Consider the following 22,151-nt stretch of genomic DNA (forward strand, 5'->3'; position numbering starts at 1 on the left):
TTCCTAAACATATTCCCCAAAATACATCAGCGTGTATAAATTCCATTTAGAATGGTTATACAGCGTGGCAGAGTTATTTATGAGCCATGCCTTTGGGAGACAATAACATAAAACTGCTATTTTGGAAGAAAAAAACCACATAAAAAGATGACTACTGTTAGAGACGGCTGGGAGGTATGTAGACTGCCAAGTAATATGGGTCAGACCTGGAACAGATAGGAACGGGCACTGCTGCAAAGAAATAAATGGTGTAATCCATTTTTACTTTTGGGTCTCATTGCACATTCCTTCTGGTAAAAAGCAGCAGCAGATTAATATCTCAACGGAGTCAAAACTGGTGTGAGATAAGAATCAGGCTCTATACATTGCTCAGATCTATCACACAACATTAAACTTCCCTCGCAACCATGTATTAGCGTTCCACGTCCATATTTAATCAAAGGCTTCCTAGACCTATCAGGTATGCCCATTCTGGTTTGCATCCTTGCCCGCACTGCATTCCCCTCTCATGCCGCCCAGAGATAACACTCTTTTTACTTCACAGCAACAGTCTCTAAAGGTACTGAGCAATGAATAATGCTGCTAACGAATAATGGCAGGGAAAGCGGTTCAGAGAGGCAGAGTGAAGCCACATGAACCTCAGCAATTGCACTCTCCACATGCAAAGAAAACCCCTTGTAAACCTTTATGCAGTCTGACCACTCTCAGGCACCAAGGCTAGGTATTGGGAAATAGACTGAGAGAACAGCACTGTAAACCTACCCTGGTTTTAGCTCCTGGACTTAGCTTTTGCTTCTATCAGGGCAGGATGCTAGGCTGGCTGTGAGGAGCTGGCACGACACATGATATGAGGACTTAGGCATGATATATGGAGGAATAGTTTCTGTATAATCTGCTGTGTGGATTTGTAACAATACAGTACCATTACCTTACTAAAAGCTATGGCACGACAGAGTAGTGCATCTGTTCGCTTTCCCTCACTGACCAAGTGTTCCACAGTAATCCCGGTGTCTCTAGCAATGTCTGCCCTGACCTTGCCTTCCAGGTCCTGTGTAGGAGACCACCTAGGGTTAGAAGCCCAAACTGAGCCTGGGGTGAGCTATGGCCACAGAAGTCATGTCAACCAGACTTGACATACTCATCAAATTCCATCTGTCTTTGGGAACATACCAAGAGAGAGAAAAACTAAATGACCACACCTGAGCATCAACTGGAGGGGAAGAAAGGCATTTTAAATATGAAGCAAGAATAGACAAAATCTGCCCCAAGTCTACTTCCTGATTAAACAAACCCTTTACAAGGGACCCAAGACCTCTGAGTGAGGGTCATTTCTGTTCAAATGGGTAACTAGTCAAGGTGGACACACATCATGCAAAAGCATGCAGGGACCTCCTTTATTGGCAATTGCTGGGGTAGAGCTGATGATGATGCTTGAAGAAGAGTGTTCCCCATTCTCCATTTACCTGGAGCAGCAGCTCTTTCCAAGTGGCACAGTGAGCTCCATGGAGCGCTGCAGGCCTGATACCTGCTCCAGGCAGTGGATCTCCCTGCACAGGGACAGTCAGTTCCACTTGCTGGAAGGCTGCTCTTTTTGTTACATTTTGTGTTTCTCAGACACTGTTTTCCACGAGCTACAAAGCCATGTTCTTCCTTTATGCTGCGAGACTTACGGCATCTATTATTCAAAGCCTGCGACTAGGGAAAACCTCTCCAGTGATCAGGAGAATGTGAAGTTAGGGTCATAGCAATCCCTGCTTCCTTTTATTCTTCAGGCTAAGAGCAACTCCCTCCCACGCTCCTCAGCCAACAACAAAAACACTTGGAAAAGGCTGGCATGAATCCGCACTAGCAGTTGCATTTTCAGTATGGCTGGTAATGCTCTGACAACTGCCCTTGGAATGACACCTCCCTGGATAGTCACCAGGAAAAAACCTCAAGGATATTGTAGTGAAGGCCCCAGGTATCCGAGTGGATTACCTCTCCTATTTTGTAAATGGGTTTTGCATGGTTTTTCTGTGATAGGAAAGGAGGAGTTGAGTAAAACAGGCCCATTTTGGGGAACAAGAAGACATTTACTTCCCTATTAGACCTGGAGTATTGCTCACACTCCGTGGTTAGTGCTGGCTGCCATGCTTTGTGCTGGGCCAGCAATGCATGTCACCAGTACTGCTGGGCATAGAGAACATTGCCCTGGCGTGTCTTGTACCTAACGACTAGTACCCTAGTGCCTAGGGAACCTAGGGACTCCCTGATTTCACAGCTATTCTGGGATGCTACAGAACTAAATGTTCAACCTTTCATCTCTTAATACCTGAATAAAGAAAACTAAGCCTTCCTTACTCTACTTCTCCTGTGATGTTCTACAACAGAAAGCATCCAGAAATTTATTGCAAATAATGTCTGCTCTCTTTTAGAAGCTTGAAAGGCAATTCAGTCTTTCATTTCCCTGTACAGGTATAATAAACCACACAGAAAACAAGGACATATAGTGATAGGAGAAGGGGGAATGGCTTTAAACAGAAAAAAGGTAGATTCAGGTTAGATATAAGGAAGAAATTCTTTCCTGTGAGGGTCTTAAGGCCATGGCACAGAGTGCCCAGAGAAGCTGTGGCTGCCCCATCCCTGGCAGTGTTCAAGGCCAGGTTGGATGGGGCTTGGAGCAGCCTGGTCTAGTGGAAGGTGTCCCTGCCCATGGCAGGGGGTTGGAACTGGATGAGCTTTAAGGTCCCTTCCAACCCAAACCATTCTGTGTGATTCTATGATACCTGATTGTGCTTACCATGGTGATCAAAAAGCCAATTTTCAGTTTTTTTGCATCCTGCACATTCTCAGCATGTTTTTGCATGAGCGAAATTACCACGTTGTAAGTTTTTGGTTCATAATCCATCACTTTGAAAAAATACTGAGGGTTCACTGAAACTGCACCTGCTGAGAAAGTGTTAATAGATTAATAGTAGTCACATAAGATGTCCCATTAGTAGCCTATTGTATGAGCCCAGAGGAACAGGTTGTTACTGCTCCAAGATCCTTTGAGAGCACTGTAGTCTCTCTATTACCAGGAGCTGAGGCATCTGGTGTTAAATTAATTGCACATTAATCATTCTAGAAATCTCTGGCAAAGTCATAAAAGTCATGCAGATTTCTCACCCCATTACATCTGCTTCACCTACATGGCACACTTTGCCTGAGGCACAAACACAGTGATTCTTCAGTGGCTGAACTGAAAAGGGCTGTGGCTTGGAGAGCATTATCAGTAAAAGACAAAATGGTCCAAAGCTATCCTTCCCTTCCTTCCTGTTAGTGTCAAGCACGGAGAGAATAGGCTTTTTTTTTTTTTTTGGACAACATTTTGGTTGACACGAAGCATTCCTGATAAGAAAGCAGGAAAATGCCCAAACCAGGGAAAAAAAGAAGAGAGATGGCAGCATCTGCTCAAGCCAGTCTAGACTTTAAGCCATGTAGCTGTATTGCGTGGCCTCGAAAACTGAAATTTAGCCCACTTGTTTGAACAGGAACTTTAGTAGATGGCTGGTGGAAAACACAGCTCCAAGGAAAATAGTTCTGCCCACATGCTCTCAACTTCAGCCCCTGCACCTCCTTGCTGAGTCCCAGTGCCTATGGTGTGCACAGACATTGTTCTGTTATCACCCCTTGAGACACAGTGATCAAGGTTACGAGGAGAAGGCTGAAACCTCTAAGCCAAATCAGAGCTTGCATTGCCAGAAGAGTCCTTGCCCAGGCAGTAAAGCCAGAAGTCTTATCTGCTCAAAGGCCTTTCTACCCTTGAAAACAGAGCTTTGTATCACAATTCTTTCCTTTCATATCTATTTAATTTCAGAGTATTTCTTGCTCTGTAAAATCAGCTTTGCCAGACCAGACTTTCAGGTGATATCTCCAGTAACAGCTATTGCAACTGGCTGGAAGACGACAAGCACATTTTGGTGTAAAGAGTTCAGGGCTTCTAAATCACAATCCTCCTGTTTCAACCCAGCAGCTGGTGCCACTGCTTTGTTTCTACCTCTTTAGCTGATAGGTGCTGTAATGGGAAAGGGCAGGCATTAGCAACTGGCAATCAATATTTGTGCAATTCAGTGCTCGAAGTGCATGTTTTAGTGTAAGCACCAGTGGAGAGGAGGAGAGGACTGGGTAACTGCAATGAGTGTTCATCACCTGAGGAATAGTTGCTCCTGCCAGTGGCAAGGACTGGTCTCCACAGGTTGATGTGCCTCTCCACAGACCACGCTGTGCACTGCTGATCTCCAAAGTCCAGAAACGTTGGAGTGCTGTTACATATATACAGCCAGGAAAACTGCTCCTGGAAGCTTTCAGAGGACATCCTGCAGAGAAGGATTGAAATTTCACCTTTCAGTTTGAGACATTAGTCAGGCATTCATGTTCACCCTCCACATCTTTAGAAGAGGATTATAGAGAGCACTACAGGCTATAGCTGAGCTTGCTGATACTTCACATAAGTCAGCTCTCAATGCCTTTAACTGCACCTGAAGCCCCAGGGAAATTACAGGGCATGTTCAGTAGTACCTAGGTGCAGCCCTGCTATCTCCAGCTCATCCCTGCCACTGCACTTTGCTTTGTCCCTCCAGTGTCCTGCCCTGCACTCATGCTTTGTTCAAGCATCCAGTGTCTATCTCAGACCATCCAACTGTTCCCCTGCTTTCCTCAGAGCCTCACAGAGCAAGTGCGCACCTTCTGAACAATAACAGCTCTTCTAAAGGATGATGACTGGATCTGAGAGTATTTGAGGCAGTGAAAAACCACAAGCAGCCAAGTGCACACACCCTAAGGTTCATAGAATCACAGAGGGGTTTGGATTAGAAGGGACCTTAAAGCTCACTCAGTTCCAACCCCCTGCCACAGGCAGGGACACCTTCCACTAGACCAGGTTGCTCCAAGCCCCGTCCAACCTGGCCTTGAACGCTGCCAGGGATGGGGCAGCCACAGCTTCTCTGGGCACCCTGTGCCAGCACCTCAGCACCCTCACAGGGAAGAATTTCTTCCTGATGTCTCATCTCAGTCTCCCCTCTGTCAGGTTAAAGCCATTCCCATTGTTCTGTCGCTACAGGCCCTTATAAAAGGCCCCTCTCCAGGTTCCTTGTAGCTCCTTTAGGTATTGGAAGACTGTTATAAGGTCTTTCCTGAGTCCTCTTCTGCAGGCTTAACACCCTTAACTCTCTCAGACTGTCTTCAGAGGAGAGGTGCTCCAATCCTCTGATCATCTTTGTGGTCTCCTGTGGACTCACTCAAGCAATTCCATGTCCCTGTTTTGTTGTTGCCCCCAGAGCTGAGCACAGCTCAAGCTCGGTGTTCTATGGGGAAGGACAATGTGACAAAACGACCAAGTCTCAGAGAGCTGGATTTTTACTTCTCTCACTTTTCTTTTTTTTTTTTTTTTTTATCTTTCCCACCAGCTGGGTGCTTAATCCTGGCCAGCTCCATTTCCCCAGGTCTTGTTTCCTCTGAAACCACCAGGTCAGGACAACTGCCTAAATGGCTCTTCTTTCATAATGAATGCAAACAGAAAACCTGGTAGAGGGAAGGAGCAATAGGGACATACCAAAATTCTCCATCATCCTTGTTTCTGAGGAGGGCTTCTCTGTATTTAGTCTCAACGTGGTCCCACTGAGGAGAGCTGTGAACAGGAAGAAATCAACAAGCAGATGTGAGGCACAACTCTCCATCTCTCTGGCCAGCCCATTCCTCTAACCAGCCCATCAAGCCATGAGGGATGAGGAGGAGTGAGCAAACTGCACATCAGGAATGGGACTGCACGTGATACCTTCATACCCAAAGCCAGCAAATAGCTCTGCACCTTTGCTATGCCCGAGTTGCCCACCCTAGGATGGGGAACCCTGCCTCTGCCTTCCAAGCCCCAGTCACCTGTCCATATGCTGGAGAGCCTAGTAGGTACCAAGGCAAAGTGCTGTGAAGTGCTGATATTACATTGATGCGTAGAGGGCACACTAGCCAGTCAAATGGGTTGTTTCCAAGTGGCATGTTTATAATTAAGAGATAATTGTACTTTCTGCAGAGTTTAAGATAAATAAACAGAGCACGAATCAATAATTTATTGATTTATGCAGTTTACCTGTGAATGTGCTTTACTGACATTTCAATTACTGTCAGGATTATAGCCCACTCTTCCAAAGAATGGGAGGATTCTGTCTGAGCAGATAGCTATTATCCCAGCCCTAAACATGTCTGCACCACCCGCCAACCCATCCAGACACAACACGCTAGCCTGACTTTTCTCAGCAGAGAAAAGTGATCCTAGCAACAGGGAGAGGCAGGATGCTATTAAATCACATGAGAGTGACACATGAACATCTCTCTAGTCAGGCAACAACTGATGCAATTCCACCAGGAAAACTAATATCTATTTATTTACAAAACACTGTTACAGTCTTCCTCTGTATCATTCCTTTCCTCAGAAAAGAGCAGTGAGGTTATACACAAAGCAGCAAAGTGGTCTTTGCATCTCCAAGGCTGTGCGCAGGATCCAAAAGATCAGTTCAAGCCATACAGCAGCACTTTGCCTTTGCAATAACCAATGACCCTTTTTGTCTCTCTGTGGTCAATACTGCATAAAAATACTGCCCTACTCTCATCGACTCTTCTAACCATCCTTTTCCCACATTCAGACTCATAGGAAGGGGAAGAAGGAGCAAGAAGGAAGATGCATGATTGCTGCAGGAGAATTCAATAGAAGCAGCCAGCCAGTGTCTAGGGAAGTGGCCAGAGCTTACTCCAGGTAATAGCAACTCTTTCATCCATGACTTATCTGGATTTACCCACTGGGAAAAATGTACACATAGACAAAAAGGGATACCTGAGCTAGGCCTAGCGATAAGCACATAAAATCAATGCTGCATTAGTTTTTCCCACATTGGATTTCTGTGGGCAGTCGCTTTGCAGATGGAAAGAACAGTTATAATGAGCTGATTTAGAAATGTCCTTTTCATTACAATGGGTGCAATGCAGAGGTCTACAGTAAGCCTATAAAAAGTCATCCCTCTTATGATATTAAAGCTTTAAGACCATACTTATCACTCCAAGCCCCCTTCCACTCCCCATGGCCCCATGGATTCCAGATCCTGATGATATGTATCCAGCTGTTCTTGTACTGTATCTATAAAGAAAGAAAAATAAACTCAGTCACAGCTTTTCACAATTCTGATATTCAGTGATGAGGTGGTTAATAAAAAGGATCTTCTTCCGTGCCTGAGACCTGGTTTAACTTCTGATCTCATTTGACTGCAGCTAAAAATCAGTGCCTTTTGCTACAGTGTAAAGGAATGACGTGGGAGAAAACTGCACCCAATTTGCTTTCCTGAAGACAGTGAAGAGCTGACACCCAGGGAAGCAGCAGCATTCCTGCCACACCACATGACTTCAGCAGCCTTGGGAAATGCCGGTGCCTAATTCTGCACATCTGATGCTGTGAGTCAGCAAAGGCAGAAACTTTGCGGAATGAGGTCACCAGACTGCCTGGAGTGAATGTCAACAGTCAGCATGAAGAGATGATGATAAACAGAATCTGCGGCTCTATATCTACAGCACTGTGGCTTCCAACAGCTGTGGTTCCAGTGCATTTCTCATCTTGCTGTTACTGGTTTAAACCAGAAGCAACTCACTTTCACCAGTCAAAGTGGAAAGGAGAAGCAAACCTTTTGTTTCCAACTCTCCTTATGCACACAGTGTTGGAAACAAATGCCATGGCAGCCTCTTCACAAGCAAAGGTCTAGCCCGTGGGCAGCCTCAATTCATCCCACACAGGACACCCCCATGGATGCCTTGGCAAAGGGGCAAAGACTGTTTCTCCTCTCTGCACACATCATGAGCAGCACCATGCTGAAACAGCCCGCTTCCTCTCCAATAGCATTCAGGATCCTTCCACCCCTGTGCTGGGGACAACCAGCTGGGGCTTTCTCTGTAGCCCAGCAACCCTCATCCTTCCACTTAGGAGCTTCTTGGCTACAAGCATCCTTCAACAAGAAGCGCACTGACTGATGACAGCACACAGCATGCCATGGCGTGCGCTGCTGTGAACCAAAACCAAGCTTATACAGAAAATCATGGGAAGAAGGGAGAAAATAACTTAGGTAAAACAAAGTCCCCTTTCCAAAGTACTTTAAGTTCTGAAATTAAAATGTGTTTTAACTATCTTGCTTGATAGCATAGCCACTGTTTGGTTTCCTTCTTGGCCATGCTCACTGTGTGCACTCCCTGTGTGCACTACAGCTTACTGGGGTAAGCCATGTTCTGACTTCTCGCTGTAAAATCTCTCCATTTCTTTTGATCTGAGTGATAAATGGGTCCTGTTTTCAGATCAGCAATATTAATTCCTAGCCAGGAGAATTTCTGCATGAGTAGAACAGCTTTAAAAGATGGAGAAATGCTGTTCCTGAACCTGTGAGTTATTTACACAATGATTTTTGGCAGCTTATGATTGAGCTGAACAAAGGTAGATCTGCATTATATGACAAATTCCAGAGTTTCAGCCAGTGATTCTATTCCCATTTGAAAAGGAAAAGCGAATTTTTTAAGAGTCAGCATGGAATGCAAATCCCTGGAAATGCTATATTTGCTGTTGAAGTGTCCTAAACCAAAAGTGAATTAAAGTTGCATGAGAAAAAATAGATTTTTCTCCGTATTCCCATTGTGCCGGAATCCTTCCATCTCCTGGAATCTGAGTTATGTGCTTTCAACAACCCCTCCTAAGTGTGAAGCTAATTAAAATTACTCTGAACAGAGCAGCAATGTGACTGTCCTGTAGTGGATCACCAATACAAGAACAAGTCTTTGATCTTACCTTCTCAGCTCCAGTGACAGTGTAGGCATGACCCTGTACAATCCCATTCTTCAGCTCTATATTCCTCATCAGCTGCAGAAGGGAGAAAGCACAGCTTTTAACTCTCTGCCACACTGCGGATGTATAGCCATCAACTCCCACAACTGTAACTTGGCATGGCAGAAAAACACAAGACTTACTTTTGGCTACAGCATCATCTCAGATACTCTGGCTCCAGAGGAACGTGATTGTTGTTCCCACTGCAGCCATAAGCAGGTCAGTAAATTTAACAACACTACAGGTCCTCACATATTTCCAAGTTCTTCAATGGACCAGAGCTGCTGCAACTGCAGAATAACCTGGATTGGGTCACTGGCAGGATTTCTCTGCCACCCACAGCCCAGTATCAGCCACCTGAGCTGAGGGGCTAATCCTTGGCTTGTTTGGAAGACAAGCTTCGTGTCCCGATGAAGCAGGCAGGCACTACATGCACCATATATCACACTCCGCAGTCTTCCTTTACATGCTGTAAAGGGAAGCCTTGGCAGCCTTTTAGCAAGACACTTGCTGAGCACCACAAAGCCTTTTGCAGCTTCCCAGCAGTAACACCTGTAGCCTGAAATCACAAGGCGATAATAGCATCCTCTCACAGAAGAGAGGTGCATTTTGGCTTTGCTAGAAGCAATCACAAAGCTAGGAGGTCAAAATCAGTCCTGCTGCTAGAAGATACCACTCTATTGCAGTGGAATTAGCCAGGAGAGAAGCCACAGACCCCACTCTGACAGAGCGATCCATCTACACATCTACCAAAAGCCTTTATATTCCTTACTGCAAAACCTTGCCTGCTTTCTGCTGCCAAGATCTCTTCAGGCATCCATAGACCGTAACTATTGCACAGAGTGATTCTGGACTTCCTTTTTCAGTAAAAAGAGCAGCCTTTATGCACACATAGTAAGCCAGGAAACGGATGCTGCTGGCCCTGTGACTCACCTGGCCTGAGGTGCTACACCCCATCAGGCAATGAGATTTGTCGGCTGCCTTCAGTATCTCATGCAGATCAGGAGGAGGATCCTTCAAGGAAAACTGTACTTGGACTCCACCTGTGAAGTCTACTAAAGCATCAGAAGGGTACCCTCCATGCAAGTGCTGGTAGGAACCCTGCAACCTGAAACAAACCAAACCCCAAGAAGTTAGTTAGTCCTCACACTCTGTTTTAATATACAATGCACAGTGATGGCTTCCAAAATGGACATGCACATCAAGGTGGTGAGCATGGGGTGTGTAGACACTGGGACCAGTTAATGAAAGGAAACATGACTGAAATACATGACCAAGCACAACACACACTGTGGTATTAATGAGGCAGAGGGACTTTTTCCCTATGTATTCATCCACATGTGACACGGCTGTCCGGAGCCACTTACAGACAGAGGAAAATAGTAAGGTTCATCTCATGCCAATGCAGACATTTTAGGGATATGAGCTGCATCGCATCATGAAGTATCCAGTTTCCTTTTTCTGAACAGGAAGGGAGCCAAGGGTTGAATAGCTCAAATGGATGTTTCAGATCAAGCAGAGCTGAACTGTTAGTTTCTACATCATATTTTGTCATGATTCTTCACAAAAATGGCCAGTATCCCTTTGCAAATGCAAAATAGGAAGAAGAGAGAGGTGAAGGTATTTGCCCATGCTCTCAAGGCAGGACATAAATGAGGTTTCAGCACTGTTCTGAATTCACTCTGCTAGAGTGCAATAATAGGATAATAATTTAATATTGCCTCCACAGTCCTTGTTGTTTTTATCGTGCGCTTTTTATTGAGACAGCAAATAAGCTGGAACATGCCGTACTTAGAGCAGGTAGAGCATGCTGTTAAACCCCACCATACACACTGTATTTAATGAACGTGATCAAATGAAGTCTGCAGCTAATTGTATTTTGAAGGGTTGTCCTTGTCCTACACTGATGAAAAGAATTTGTCATGGGCACCGGGGAATAACTTCTCAAATGGGAATCTCATAAACAGCATCGCTTGCAACTTTAATTTAATAGAGGTTTGGTTTGCTTTGTAATTAAAATCTTATGCAGCAAATTGATGCTGAATCCTGAGTCAACTTTTCTGAGATAACTCTGGGCAAAATGTATCCTACTCCTGAGACGCCCAAATGCTGCTTTAACACTTGCTTATTCCTGACCAAATCTGCCAAAACAATTAGCTCTCTTCTTCAGCTTCCCTTTACTGCATTGCAAATGTTACACCAGCTTGAACTAGGGCAGGTGCACCGAGTTCTAGCCCTTTATACTACCCCTAGTACATGAATGTCTCTTCAGCATGTTTGATAACGGGCAACGTTACAGGTGCTAAAGGACCACATTCTAATCTCTTTACACCTCAGAGGGTTTAAAAGAGTGATTATCTCTTTATGAATCATCATTAGCCCTGCAGTACTTTGGGGACCTCAGCCAAGAGTCAGCATCCTCTGTGTGAAATGAAAGCTGACCAGAGACTCACTGGAGTGCATGTGTTGTGCCTGGACATGTTCTTCAGCCATGCATCCTCTCATTGCCTGCTCCAAATGTCTGCATGATCTCTGATTAATCACTGTAAACAGAGGCAATTCCAGCTTAGAGTTCACAGTTTTAAACAGAGGAAAATGTGGAAAGGAAAACAGGCAAAGTCTGCTTGAAGTAAGGAGGAGATGCCCAGCCCCTTTTGTGTCACCAGCCATTGCCCAGTTCATTTTACTTTCCAGGCATTAACATCCCAGAGTTGGACTGGGTGCATTTAGGTCTTCGGCCTGAGACCAACAGCTCCAGGTTATGTTGGCTCTGTGTATGTGTGCAGCCACAGTTCCTTGCATAAGCATAGCACAACAATCACAGCTGTTACCCTGAACTCCTCACTGCATGCTTTGTGTAAAGCAAAGGGTGAAACCACATGTAGAGAGCATTCAGCACTGGGCAGAAGAATAGACCAGGTATGTTTACTTGGCATATGCTTTTTCCAGCAAGGATGGCCAGAATTCATTTGACGTTCGAGGGTGTACAGACAGGTATCTTCCATTTAGGAATGGCAGCCGGTCATCTATCACAACATCCACCCAGTCTCCATATTGCCAGAACTGGAAATTAAGAAAAGAAAGAGTACGGATGAGCCTCTTTCAAGAGCTAATACTCATGCCAAGCAACAGCCTCCTGAAATAGCACAGGAATTAATCTAAAACATGGATATGTGCAAGTTCTCTCCTGAAATGCTTCAGGCTAATTGTTAAGCAAGCTCCCAAGTGGCTGGATTTCCCAGTGGCAAGGGAAGTCATTTGGGAATATAAATAGTCCTGTAAATAGTGGGAGGAAATATTAAACAGGGGAAATATGCAAATATTCTTGGGCAATAGGAAGCATTCAAGACGATAAAGAACAATCATGCAGATGGTTCAGTGAGCCTTATTCCTTAGCTGCACTTAGCTGCAGCACAGCTCTTGGCCAAAGAGCCTCTGTCAAGATTCAGTCTCTAGTGGTTCTTCCCTCTGTGCTTCAGCTAAGACTCTGAGGTACTGTCATGGACAGGGACTGTGTACTGACTAAGGACTGTTTTGAGGTGTTATCCATCTCCTTGATAGATGAGGAGGATGCAGGCGGTCTCTCCAGCATGTGGACAGAGCAGGTGTTTCTCCAGCTGATCCAGCTGATGAAACCTTTCAAGGGAGAAGATAGGGGAAAAGATGTTTTGGGATGAACTAGAGGAACCATTTGCAGAGTCATTAGCAGATTAATGTAGCTTAGCATGATTCGCAATCATAAGAGGCCAAGCTCTTATTTGCAGTAATGCTAAGGACTCCAGTGGAAGTATGCCAGCAATAGATTTAGTCCAGCATGATTTTATTTTAACAGCTTTGGTCAATGAAAAACCTCAAAATGAGCTGTTCTGTTAGAAAAGCACAAGACCAGATGTGCCCAGCAGCAAAGCAGTTTATAGTCTGCTAAGCAAAAAGCAGGTTTGATCCTACTCACATCCTGCCTCACCCCAGCCCCTCATTTCCTACATTGGTTGTGGCAGGAGGTGGCACAGTTGGACTTCTGAACTTGAGCTCCAGCAGTAACCGGAGGGTTCTGTTTGATTTTGGCAGGATAGGGTTTGAGGAAAAGCCTGCCACCAGCTGTCCTTAACCCAAAAGAGAGACAGACGAAGGGATAGTCCAAAAGGAGCTGCCCTTTCATCATCCAACATACTGTCACCAGTCAACACCAGGCAACAGGTCTGTATGGAGAAAAGGTGTGATATCCATCCACTCTTCCCTATGGTGCAACATGTGCAAGCACAACAGGTGAAAAAGGAAAACAATATGGAACTGTCCATGGGGATTAATGCAGTCCAAACCCACTGCGTGATGTTTTCCAAAACTCCAGGTTCTTTGGCCATCTTTGGTAGGGAAATGAAGCTTGGAGGCCTTCTGAAAGCAGCACTGTATTTTCCTTCACTGGATAAAGAGAGCTGCTTTGCCCTGACTGCCGCAGGCTTCCAGATAGTGGCCTCATCTTGAGCTCACCAAGACAGAAAAAGCCACAATGGGAATGAAAAACCTCATGGAAAATCCTAGGATGCTCTGGGAGTGCAAGAGGGGTACAGGAGAAGCCACTGTCCTGCATATGACTTCAGAGAGGGCCAATGCTTTCACTTTCAGACTTGAGAGTCTGGCTTCATGGAATTCCTTTATACCCTCAGGATTTAAAGTACTGCAGCTAGGAATATGACAGTAAATGAAACAAATAATTCCTGTGTAGGCAGTCTGCAAAGAGGGAAGTTCTTCGCTTCTACATTTATGGGGAGCCTTTTAAATCAGGACTTCATTTTCCTGGGCTTAGAAGAGAAGGAAAAACAAATGGACAGTTGCAAGATGACAATACTGTGTTGTTATTTCACCCCATTATTTTCTTCCTTTGGCAGGGATTTTGGGTAAATCCAGTTCTGGAACTGAGCAAGGTGAAAACCCCAACCATTTCAACTGCTCTTTTGCATGGTGTTAGAAGGCACCTTTTGGATGTGTCCTGAAACAGAGATCTTGACCACTTCTGTCCTTTAAAGATTTCGTTAGGGACGTTAGCACTCAGGGCAGATCCCCCCTGTTTTGAGTTGTTGCACTGTGCCATACACAGCCCCTACCGCATACTTCAGTTTCTAACCAGGCTGAGCTGCTGCTGCTCCCTGTCACAACATGTGGCACACCTTGCCTCACAGGCATCAGAGCTTCTGTGGCAGAGAAAGTGATTCCCATACAAACACAGGGCTAACTTTATCCCTGGTGAAATAGTATCAGTGTAATTGTTCCCTAGATAAAAACATCACTCATCTTTACTACAGCTGATGAAGTGCTTGCAGCTCTTGCAGCTGAACAGCCAGTGTTGTGTGGGAAGACTGAAGCAGCCCAAGAGGCAACATGCTCCAGATCCAAAAAGGTGAAAAAAAGTTATAAGCTCAAATTATTATATTAGCATATGATATGGCTCATCTGTGATTCTTCGCTGAGCAGAGGACTGGTGGCTTAGCCTGTGGATGGCAGTAAAATATCTTTGATGGAATAATTGAAAGCATTGCAGAGAAGCATTTCCATTCAGAGTAGCTTTCTCAGGGGTTTATTGCTCAAGGAAAGCCAGAAAGAGTTGCATTGATTTGCAGATGAGATGACAGTGAAAACATTTTCAAATACTGTAAGGTATTTATACTGCTTAAGATTTAAGGATTGCTCCTAACTAATCTTTCCAAAGCTCTCATGAAAGAAAATCTAGCTTGCATCCTTTTAATGTGTTTGAAGCAGGCTGTTGTCCCTTTAGCTGGTTTATCTCATACAGTGCACCTCTGCATGCTGGAAATAGGCCAATACAGAAACATCTGGTACTCCAAGGAGCAAAGGAACAGAGCAAAATCTAGACTGCCTGCAAGATAATCCTCCTGGTGCTGCTCCACGAGAGGTCTCAGGAGTCAGAGAAGTCTCAGTGCCAGAGCTCTTTGGTACTGAACTACATATAACACGACAATTTGTGAAAGAAGGGGGATGATGAATGGTTGAGTAGCTACTGATTGTCTACATCCAGTTTAGCTTCTGGAACTTAATAGTCCTGCAAGTGTTTCTAATCCCGCAGATATTTGGTCCACTCAGATACAAGGAAGCAAAGCCTGTCAGTGACTATCCTGTCACCTCCCTGGGACACCCAGAGAATTGCAAGAGTTCTTCTCTCTCTGAAATAAATCCCCTTTCAGAATATCAAAAGCCTGCTCCTCTGATTTGTCTCCAAGAATTTGTAATTTCAAGCCATTTCCATGAGCTAAAAGAGCAAGGAAGTATACGGGGAAAGAGAAAATGAATCCAAATAGATGAACAACACAGGTGTGGTGACAGCCACAACAAACTGTCCAAATCACAGCAGACACTAGAATGCCATCTAGTATGTATCTGAATGTATCTGAACATCTAAATGTATCTGAACAGCTGGTATCAGTATCGCTGGAGTTCTAACTTTCAGGAAAGGTTTTCCAATTCTCTGCAATGTGATTGCACCACCTGGAGCACAAGGAATCACTGGAAAATTCAGGGTTGTCTGCAAATATCTGAACTGGGAGTCAGCACTGAAGAACCGCAGCATTCAAAGCTGTCAAGATCTAGGACTGCTGCCTGGATCCCTGAATAATCCAACCAGGAAGCCCAAGCAGTACCAATACAGCAGACAGTACATACCCGGAAATGAAAAATCCCAGCATAATCATTCTGGAATCCTTGATCCCTTGGTAAAACGTTTCCCAAAAATTGCTTCTGCAGTGTCAGGGAGCCCAGGGCAGCCAGCATCCAGCAGTCACCTCAAGGGAGATAAGGATGCAGTGCATTCAGTCAGTTACCACTGTGGACCATAACTAACTCTTTAGGAGGGTGGACTTCAACATCTGAGACATCCAAGAACTGGTTTGTTAAAAGAAACCGATATTCTTGCACCTCCTTTCCAGCCCCCAAAGCACTGAATGCTGAATGGCCACCCAGCCATTCTCTTTTACTTTCATTCTCCTATCTTTTGTGGTCATGTTGAGACCTGCAATCTAGAATACTGTTTAGGAAATCTTCAAATCTCTCAGTGGGGTGAAAAATGGAACGACATTTCTACATAGGAGCAGAGCTGCTCCCAAAGATAAACATGGTTCTGGGCCAGGAGAACCGATGGAACCAATAGGGTGCAGACACATGTTGGAGCTGTGCCTACTTATCCCAGAACTGTGACCCTTGTACTTGAAGCATCTGCCCGATCTCAGTTGCACCTTGTCCTTATATACATAGAGGGCAGTTGTCATAAATAAGTAACAGGGATTAGAGCTGCTGCATTTGGGAATTCTGTTAAGTATCTGCAATAAATTGTGTGTGGACTTGTGTGAGTCTGGATTGACCTGCAATAATTGCTTACTGCAGCTACCATGGTCTTCCCACCGAGCACTCAGAACATAGCAAAACAATCACAGGTCATTGCTTTGTGCCAGTCTTTTCCAAAACAGGAATATGACCTTACCTATTTCTCCTTGCATGATATCAAATCTGCTAACTCCATCTATGATCAAATGAGGATTTCTCTGCAGTTCCTGGAGGAAGGAAAATGCAAAGAGCAGCATGAGTACCCTCCCGTGCCAGCAGTGTCTTACTGCCCCTTGGAGCCCCTTGCTTGCTTACCTTTTCCACATCCGAAAACTATTCCTTCTTGAGCCCTGATGTTTTTTGCCTGTCACCAACAGAACCAGAAGAGATACTGAGGCATCTCTTCTTTAGTCTTCTCAGCTTTTCCTAGGGATGGGGGCTTGTGGCTGGGTGTGAGCTTTCATTTGGGTTTCTCTAATGCTAACAACACCTTTCAAAGAGGGCTCTGAGCCTGGCTATAAAATCATGCTCTTTCCTGAGGGAGAGATGGGCTCCCTGTGTGGAAACACAGAGGTTTCCAAGCAGTGCAGAGCAGGATGTGTACTTCAGCTCAGCAGTGGGTCTAGGAACATTTTATTCTCTGAGCCTTGTTTGTTTCCATGCAGGACTAATACAGATCAGCCAGGGCTGCTCTTCATCACTGGTGAGGAAGCTATAGAAAAAGAGCTTAATCTCTGGCTGTAAAATCCCATAGGCCTGGCTGACATTTTTAGTTCAGGGAGAATTTTCCTTGCATTCTTTGAGTCTGGCTTGGGCAGTGAAGGGGGAAATACTCCAGAGCCTGGTTGGCACACAGAAATGTGAACCATTTTCCCATCTGTGTCTGCTATTGGTCTGGGATATCTGACTGCTCAGGTAGGAATGGCCCAAGCATCCCTTGTGATACCGTTGGCGCACCCCAGCTGGGTAAATCTGTTTTAAAAGAGCTATCAGCCTTAAATAGGAAAGTCATCACACACCTGAGAAAATGAAGAGATAAAAGGGAGAAAAAAAACCCATCTGAGTAAGAGAAATAATACAGCAGCTCATCCTTAAACAGGCCCTGGCATTTCTTCTCCCAAATCGATTTGACATGCTGCACAAAAATGAGACCAGCGCACAACGTGACTCGCACGGTTGCATGAGCTCAGCATTAGCAAACACTGTCAGGTTTCTGAAACAGCTTCACGGTGATCAAACCCCTCCAAGAAGTTTCCCTGTCAGGAGAAGATACAACGCAATGCTGCTGCTCCAGGCTGGTGGACACATCATGCTCCCACAGCACTGCTGACACCAGGGAAAGCAGCCTGGGCAGGCATCTTCCTTGGCAGATGCTTTTGTGTAGCCAGTCACACCTATCCTGGGACTTCAGGCATTTCTGGCAAGAGATTTACCAACAGCATAAAGGAATGGGTATTTTTGTTCCCCCATCATTTTTGAGGCTGTTGAAGTCTTAGTTGCCCCAGGCAGGGTGGCTGGGCTCTGATGAATGTGCTACAATGCAGAGCTGCCATAGGGGTAACCACCATATAGAAACATCAGCTTGAAACTGATGGGAAGACAGCTGCTTCTCTTACGCAGATTCCCAAGGAAAGAGCTGATGCTCTGCTCTCTGCTGGGACAATAAAGCTCTTAAAGTGCGCTGTTACAGAGACCAGCTGAAAAGTCAGCCCCTTAGATGCCTCAGCAGATATCCTATTGCCCATCAAGACATTTAACTCCCCAGTAAACAAACAGGGATGGGTTGAGTCACTAAGCAGGTTCTTTGCTGAGAACAGCCAGCAATTTTGCCTAAAAAAAGAAGACATGCTCTGAAGTCAGCCCCATCCAACCTGCTTTGACTGTGCATACAGATGATTGTGGCTATCATAGGGGACAAAAGCTGAAGGCAAACACTCTGGCTATAATCCTCAACCACAATACATTAAGCTTTGTTTCCAGCAGGGTGCATTCCTGCAGATTCAGAAGCAGAAGCTGCAGAAAAGGCAGGAGGGGGCAGCGGTGGGGTATTGCAAGACCAGATACTCAGAAGAGCTCTGGAAGAGCAGGACCCCTGCAGTCAGTGGTGGAATGGCTGTTCCCTTGAAGGATGCTGTGTGGAGAGGGCCTGAGCTAGACACAGAGGGTTTCTGAAAGAGTTTAGAGAGGACGTAAATGTGCTGGGTGCAGTGCTTTGGAAATGTGGGCCTCCTCAACCAGGAGGTAAAGGGAGGAAAGGAAGCCTCCAGTTAGCTCCTCTTCCTTCAAAGTCATAAAACACCAGAGACCATCATCTACTAGTGCAAAACACAGCTAAGCACAGAGTTGCCACTACACAAAACATAGAATCATAGAATAGTTGGGGTTGGAAAGGACCTTAAGATCATCCAGTTCCAACCCCTCTGCCATGGGCAGGGACACCTCACACTAAACCATGTCACCCAAGGCTCTGTCCAACCTGGCCTTGAACACTGCCAGGGATGGAGCACTCACAACCTCCCTGGGCAACCCATTCCAGTGCCTCACCACCCTTACAGTATGCTTCAGTATTTGCTAGTGCTCAAATTGCGCAACAAATAGAGAAACCACAGATTTAATTATAAGTCTGTCCAGAAGCAGCCGCCTGTTTCACTGTGAAATTATGATGAGGCTTTGCAGCATCTTCCCTGAGACTTCTCAGTTTTAGCCAGAGGGGGAAAAGAAGAGGAAGCTCAAGGAGACACGTGGTTAATCCTCAGAGCTCCCATGAGTCCAGCAGTGAAGGCAGCCGTATGGTCTGCAAGTCAAACACTGCCTAAACTCATCCCCCCAGGACAAAGCTATCATTGCTGGCTTTCCCTGGCCCACTGAAGATTTCATTATGCATTCAGAATAAAAGAGAAGTTCAAGCTCAAACCAGTTCATCCTCTGGGGAATAGTCTTACCACAGAAGTACTGTTTATCCAAAGGGCAAGATGGAGAATTAATTTGAGAGGTGGAAGGACAGAGCGCTGTACATGCATTTGCCTGTAAAGTTCTTTTTATAAGCGCTTGAAATTCTTAAGGAAGAACAAGTCCCCAGAAGCTAGAGGTGAGTAGTGTAGATGTAGGCCACATGCAAAGGACACAGTCAAACATTCCTGTGGAAAACTGGAAGCCCAAGGTGGGATCTCATAGGCAGCATAAGTCAGTCTGGCTGCAGGCTGATCCTCAGTATGGTGATCTGGCTATGGCCACTTTCCCACAGATCTCCCCACTGGCCCAGCATGATCAAGTGCAGGCTCAAGAGATTAAGAAGCAGGAGATGACTCTTTGCACAGCACTCTCCTGATCAGTTCACCTTAACCCTACAGTAAAATCCCAGCCTGGCTTCTGTTCCTGCCACAGCACTGCATGTTTCCCTTCAGCTGCACTTGCATCACTCCTGCTCCCACTCCACCATCCTGACATATCCTGCCACGGTAAGCCGCAGTGTTCCCTGTTTAACACACACCAGTTAGAAGAAATAAAAAGGCTGTGATTAATTGAAAGCCAACCTCTGTTCTCAGACAGACAAATCTTAATTCAGCATCACTGATGTGCCTGGAATAGTGTTGCTCTGGAATAAGAAGCAGTTCCCTGGAGTGAGGGAACCTGACTAGCAGTGCACTGAGGAGGGGGTCAGGCACACCATTACGTACGTCCCAAAACCACAGGAAACTCCACAGGGTAACTAACACAGAAATAAGATGGTTGGAATAACAAGGGAGGGAAGAACAAAGGACAGATTGTGCTGGCACACACCAAAGGTCTGCCTGTTGCAATGACTTGTCTCCAACAGCTTGGAGAGGGAAAGGAATAACCAAGCAAGCTGAAACTAATGCTCCTCCTGTATACATTCTCCCACTCTCACCACTTGGAGGCTAAAGGACTTCCCAGGCTGAAGGCTTTATCCACAGTTTAGGGTTTATTAGGCCTTGTGGGAATTGTGAATCTGCCTAATCTGTTTACTTTTGTAAACTCATATTGCGTTTTTCCTTGACATTCTCTTAGACAGGAAGAACTGGGCTAATCTCAAGGGTTTTGCTTGCACCACCAGAACTCAGCTCCCTGCTTTACAGCAGAATAGCTCAATTCCTAATTACCTGTGGTCAATACAAATACCTTAGTTGCTTAAAAACCCCTGCTCTGCCCCAGCCTGCTTTCACAATGGAAGATGCAGGTCATCAGACTCCTCACAGCTGGGGAGCCCACACATGTAAGAGCAAAGTCCTGTTGGGGGATGGACTGGTATCCAGCAACCAGCAGGAACAGAAACCAGCTCGGATTTGACCTGCAGCCGGTTTGCTTTGTGTGGCTCAATGCTAAAAAACAATGACAGTTGCAAACACAGGAGGTAAATACAACAGAGGTAAACAAGGGAGATAGACCTGTCTACCCCAAGCCTTTGAGAGGTGGTTTCCTTACAGGTCTTGAAACCTCCCACTTAGACCATACAGTACAAGCTGGGTATTACCAACTGTGGTCACCACACCACAACCGTACAATCCTGCTAGCTGAGTCCCCAGCCTGAGAAAGAGGGAGGCAGGCAAGACCATCAGAGCACTGCTTTTCCCTTAACCTGGGATCCATGCATTCCCCTGCCCAACACACACACATAACCAGCCCTCTCCAAAAATCAATAGATCCAGGAGATACTATGCAAATAAATCCTCCTCATTTAAAGCCTGTGCAGAAAGATAGAGGTAATAAATGGAGACGCACTGCAGCTTCCCCAGCTGAAAGATGTGAACTCTGAAGTTGAGGTCAGATGCAATCAGCCGAATAGGCGAGGTCTGACACAATGGCAGCCTGGAAACGCTGCTCAATTACACTGATTGCACGCGCACCCTCAAAATAAGGTGAATTGATTTTGATTTCCATCAAGGAGAAATACTGCGCAGGATCCAAGGGCCCTGTGGCTCCTGGGAAGCACTGGAGCTGTGAACTCCATCAGGAACAGCTGGCAAGCAGCTTTGGCTCATGCCAGGGAATGGCCTCAAGTCGACAGACTTGCAAGTAGCACTATCCCTCATTGCTACTCATTTCTCGTAACTTGCTTTATTAAAGCAGCTCATGTGACAATCTGTATTTCTCACTCCACACACCCCCCCCCTTTTTCTTTAATATAAAAGTGAAGTTTTTAGGTTAACTACAAACCATTGTCTGATTTCTTGCCTGAACCAAACCTCTTTTTCTCCTCTCCAGCTAGACAGGCCGAGGCTGATGCAGTAGGAACTCCAGCTCAGTGTATCTGTCTGGAAAGATTTTGACTTCAAAATGATTTTTTTTTTAAAGGATCCATTCTGGCTTAGTCAGTTCCTGGGTTCAAAATTCCTTCATGCTGACGGTATTTTCTGGGAATTAAATAAAATGCCAATAAACAAATGATCACCAGAAGCAGTGAAGAATCACTCAGTTCCTGACAGGAGGTTACATTTGCTTTAGGAAGGGACAGAAGAAGGATGGAAAAAGTGCGAGGAAGCCCGTTTGCAGAATTACTGAATCAAACGACAAATCGCTTTTCCCAGCAAACAAGCACTGGCTCAAAATGCGTCATTTTCCAAAATGCTTTTTAGATGCTAAGTGCAGCAGCACAGTTCTGAGCCTCTGCTAAGAAAAAATGATATATCCCTTGCTCAAGCTCAAACTAAAGCAACCTCTTTCTGTGGCTCCTACCCAAGGCCACAGACTGGTGGACTTCTCTTAGACCCTATTCTTCCCTTCCCCTGACACCAGATAGGAGATAAATACCCAAGAACTCCATGCCCTGATGCTGTGAACAGACTGATGATGCAGAGGAAACCCATGTTGGCTACTTCAGTCCTTTCACCACCCACACTCCTACAAATTGTATCAGAGGCACTCAGCGATTTCTCTCATGTTGACCCTGGCCTGTCTACCTTAGCTTTTCCCTCTCTTCTGGTTGCCCCCGAAATATCAC

General features: G+C 45.4%; 1 protein-coding gene across 4 annotated transcripts in view; it reads right to left on the reverse strand.

The window, feature by feature from the left end:
• CAPN13 (calpain 13) overlaps window positions 1-22,151 on the reverse strand; it is a 48,086-nt gene that overhangs the window by 19,478 nt on the left and 6,457 nt on the right. For 3 of the 4 annotated variants that reach the window (XM_065682660.1, XM_065682658.1, XM_065682659.1), the window contains 9 exons: window positions 16,350-16,419; window positions 15,536-15,654; window positions 11,793-11,926; window positions 9,797-9,971; window positions 8,828-8,899; window positions 7,059-7,144; window positions 5,573-5,647; window positions 4,171-4,337; window positions 2,780-2,928 (listed from right to left, as the gene is read on the reverse strand). In XM_065682660.1, coding sequence (XP_065538732.1) covers window positions 2,780-2,928; window positions 4,171-4,337; window positions 5,573-5,647; window positions 7,059-7,144; window positions 8,828-8,899; window positions 9,797-9,971; window positions 11,793-11,926; window positions 15,536-15,654; window positions 16,350-16,419 — 1,047 coding nt within the window. The remainder of the gene's footprint in view (window positions 1-2,779; window positions 2,929-4,170; window positions 4,338-5,572; window positions 5,648-7,058; window positions 7,145-8,827; window positions 8,900-9,796; window positions 9,972-11,792; window positions 11,927-15,535; window positions 15,655-16,349; window positions 16,420-22,151) is intronic. The other variant, XM_065682661.1, reaches the window with a different exon arrangement.

The sequence above is a fragment of the Lathamus discolor genome, chromosome 5, assembly GCF_037157495.1.
Source record: "Lathamus discolor isolate bLatDis1 chromosome 5, bLatDis1.hap1, whole genome shotgun sequence".
NCBI lineage: Eukaryota > Metazoa > Chordata > Aves > Psittaciformes > Psittacidae > Lathamus > Lathamus discolor.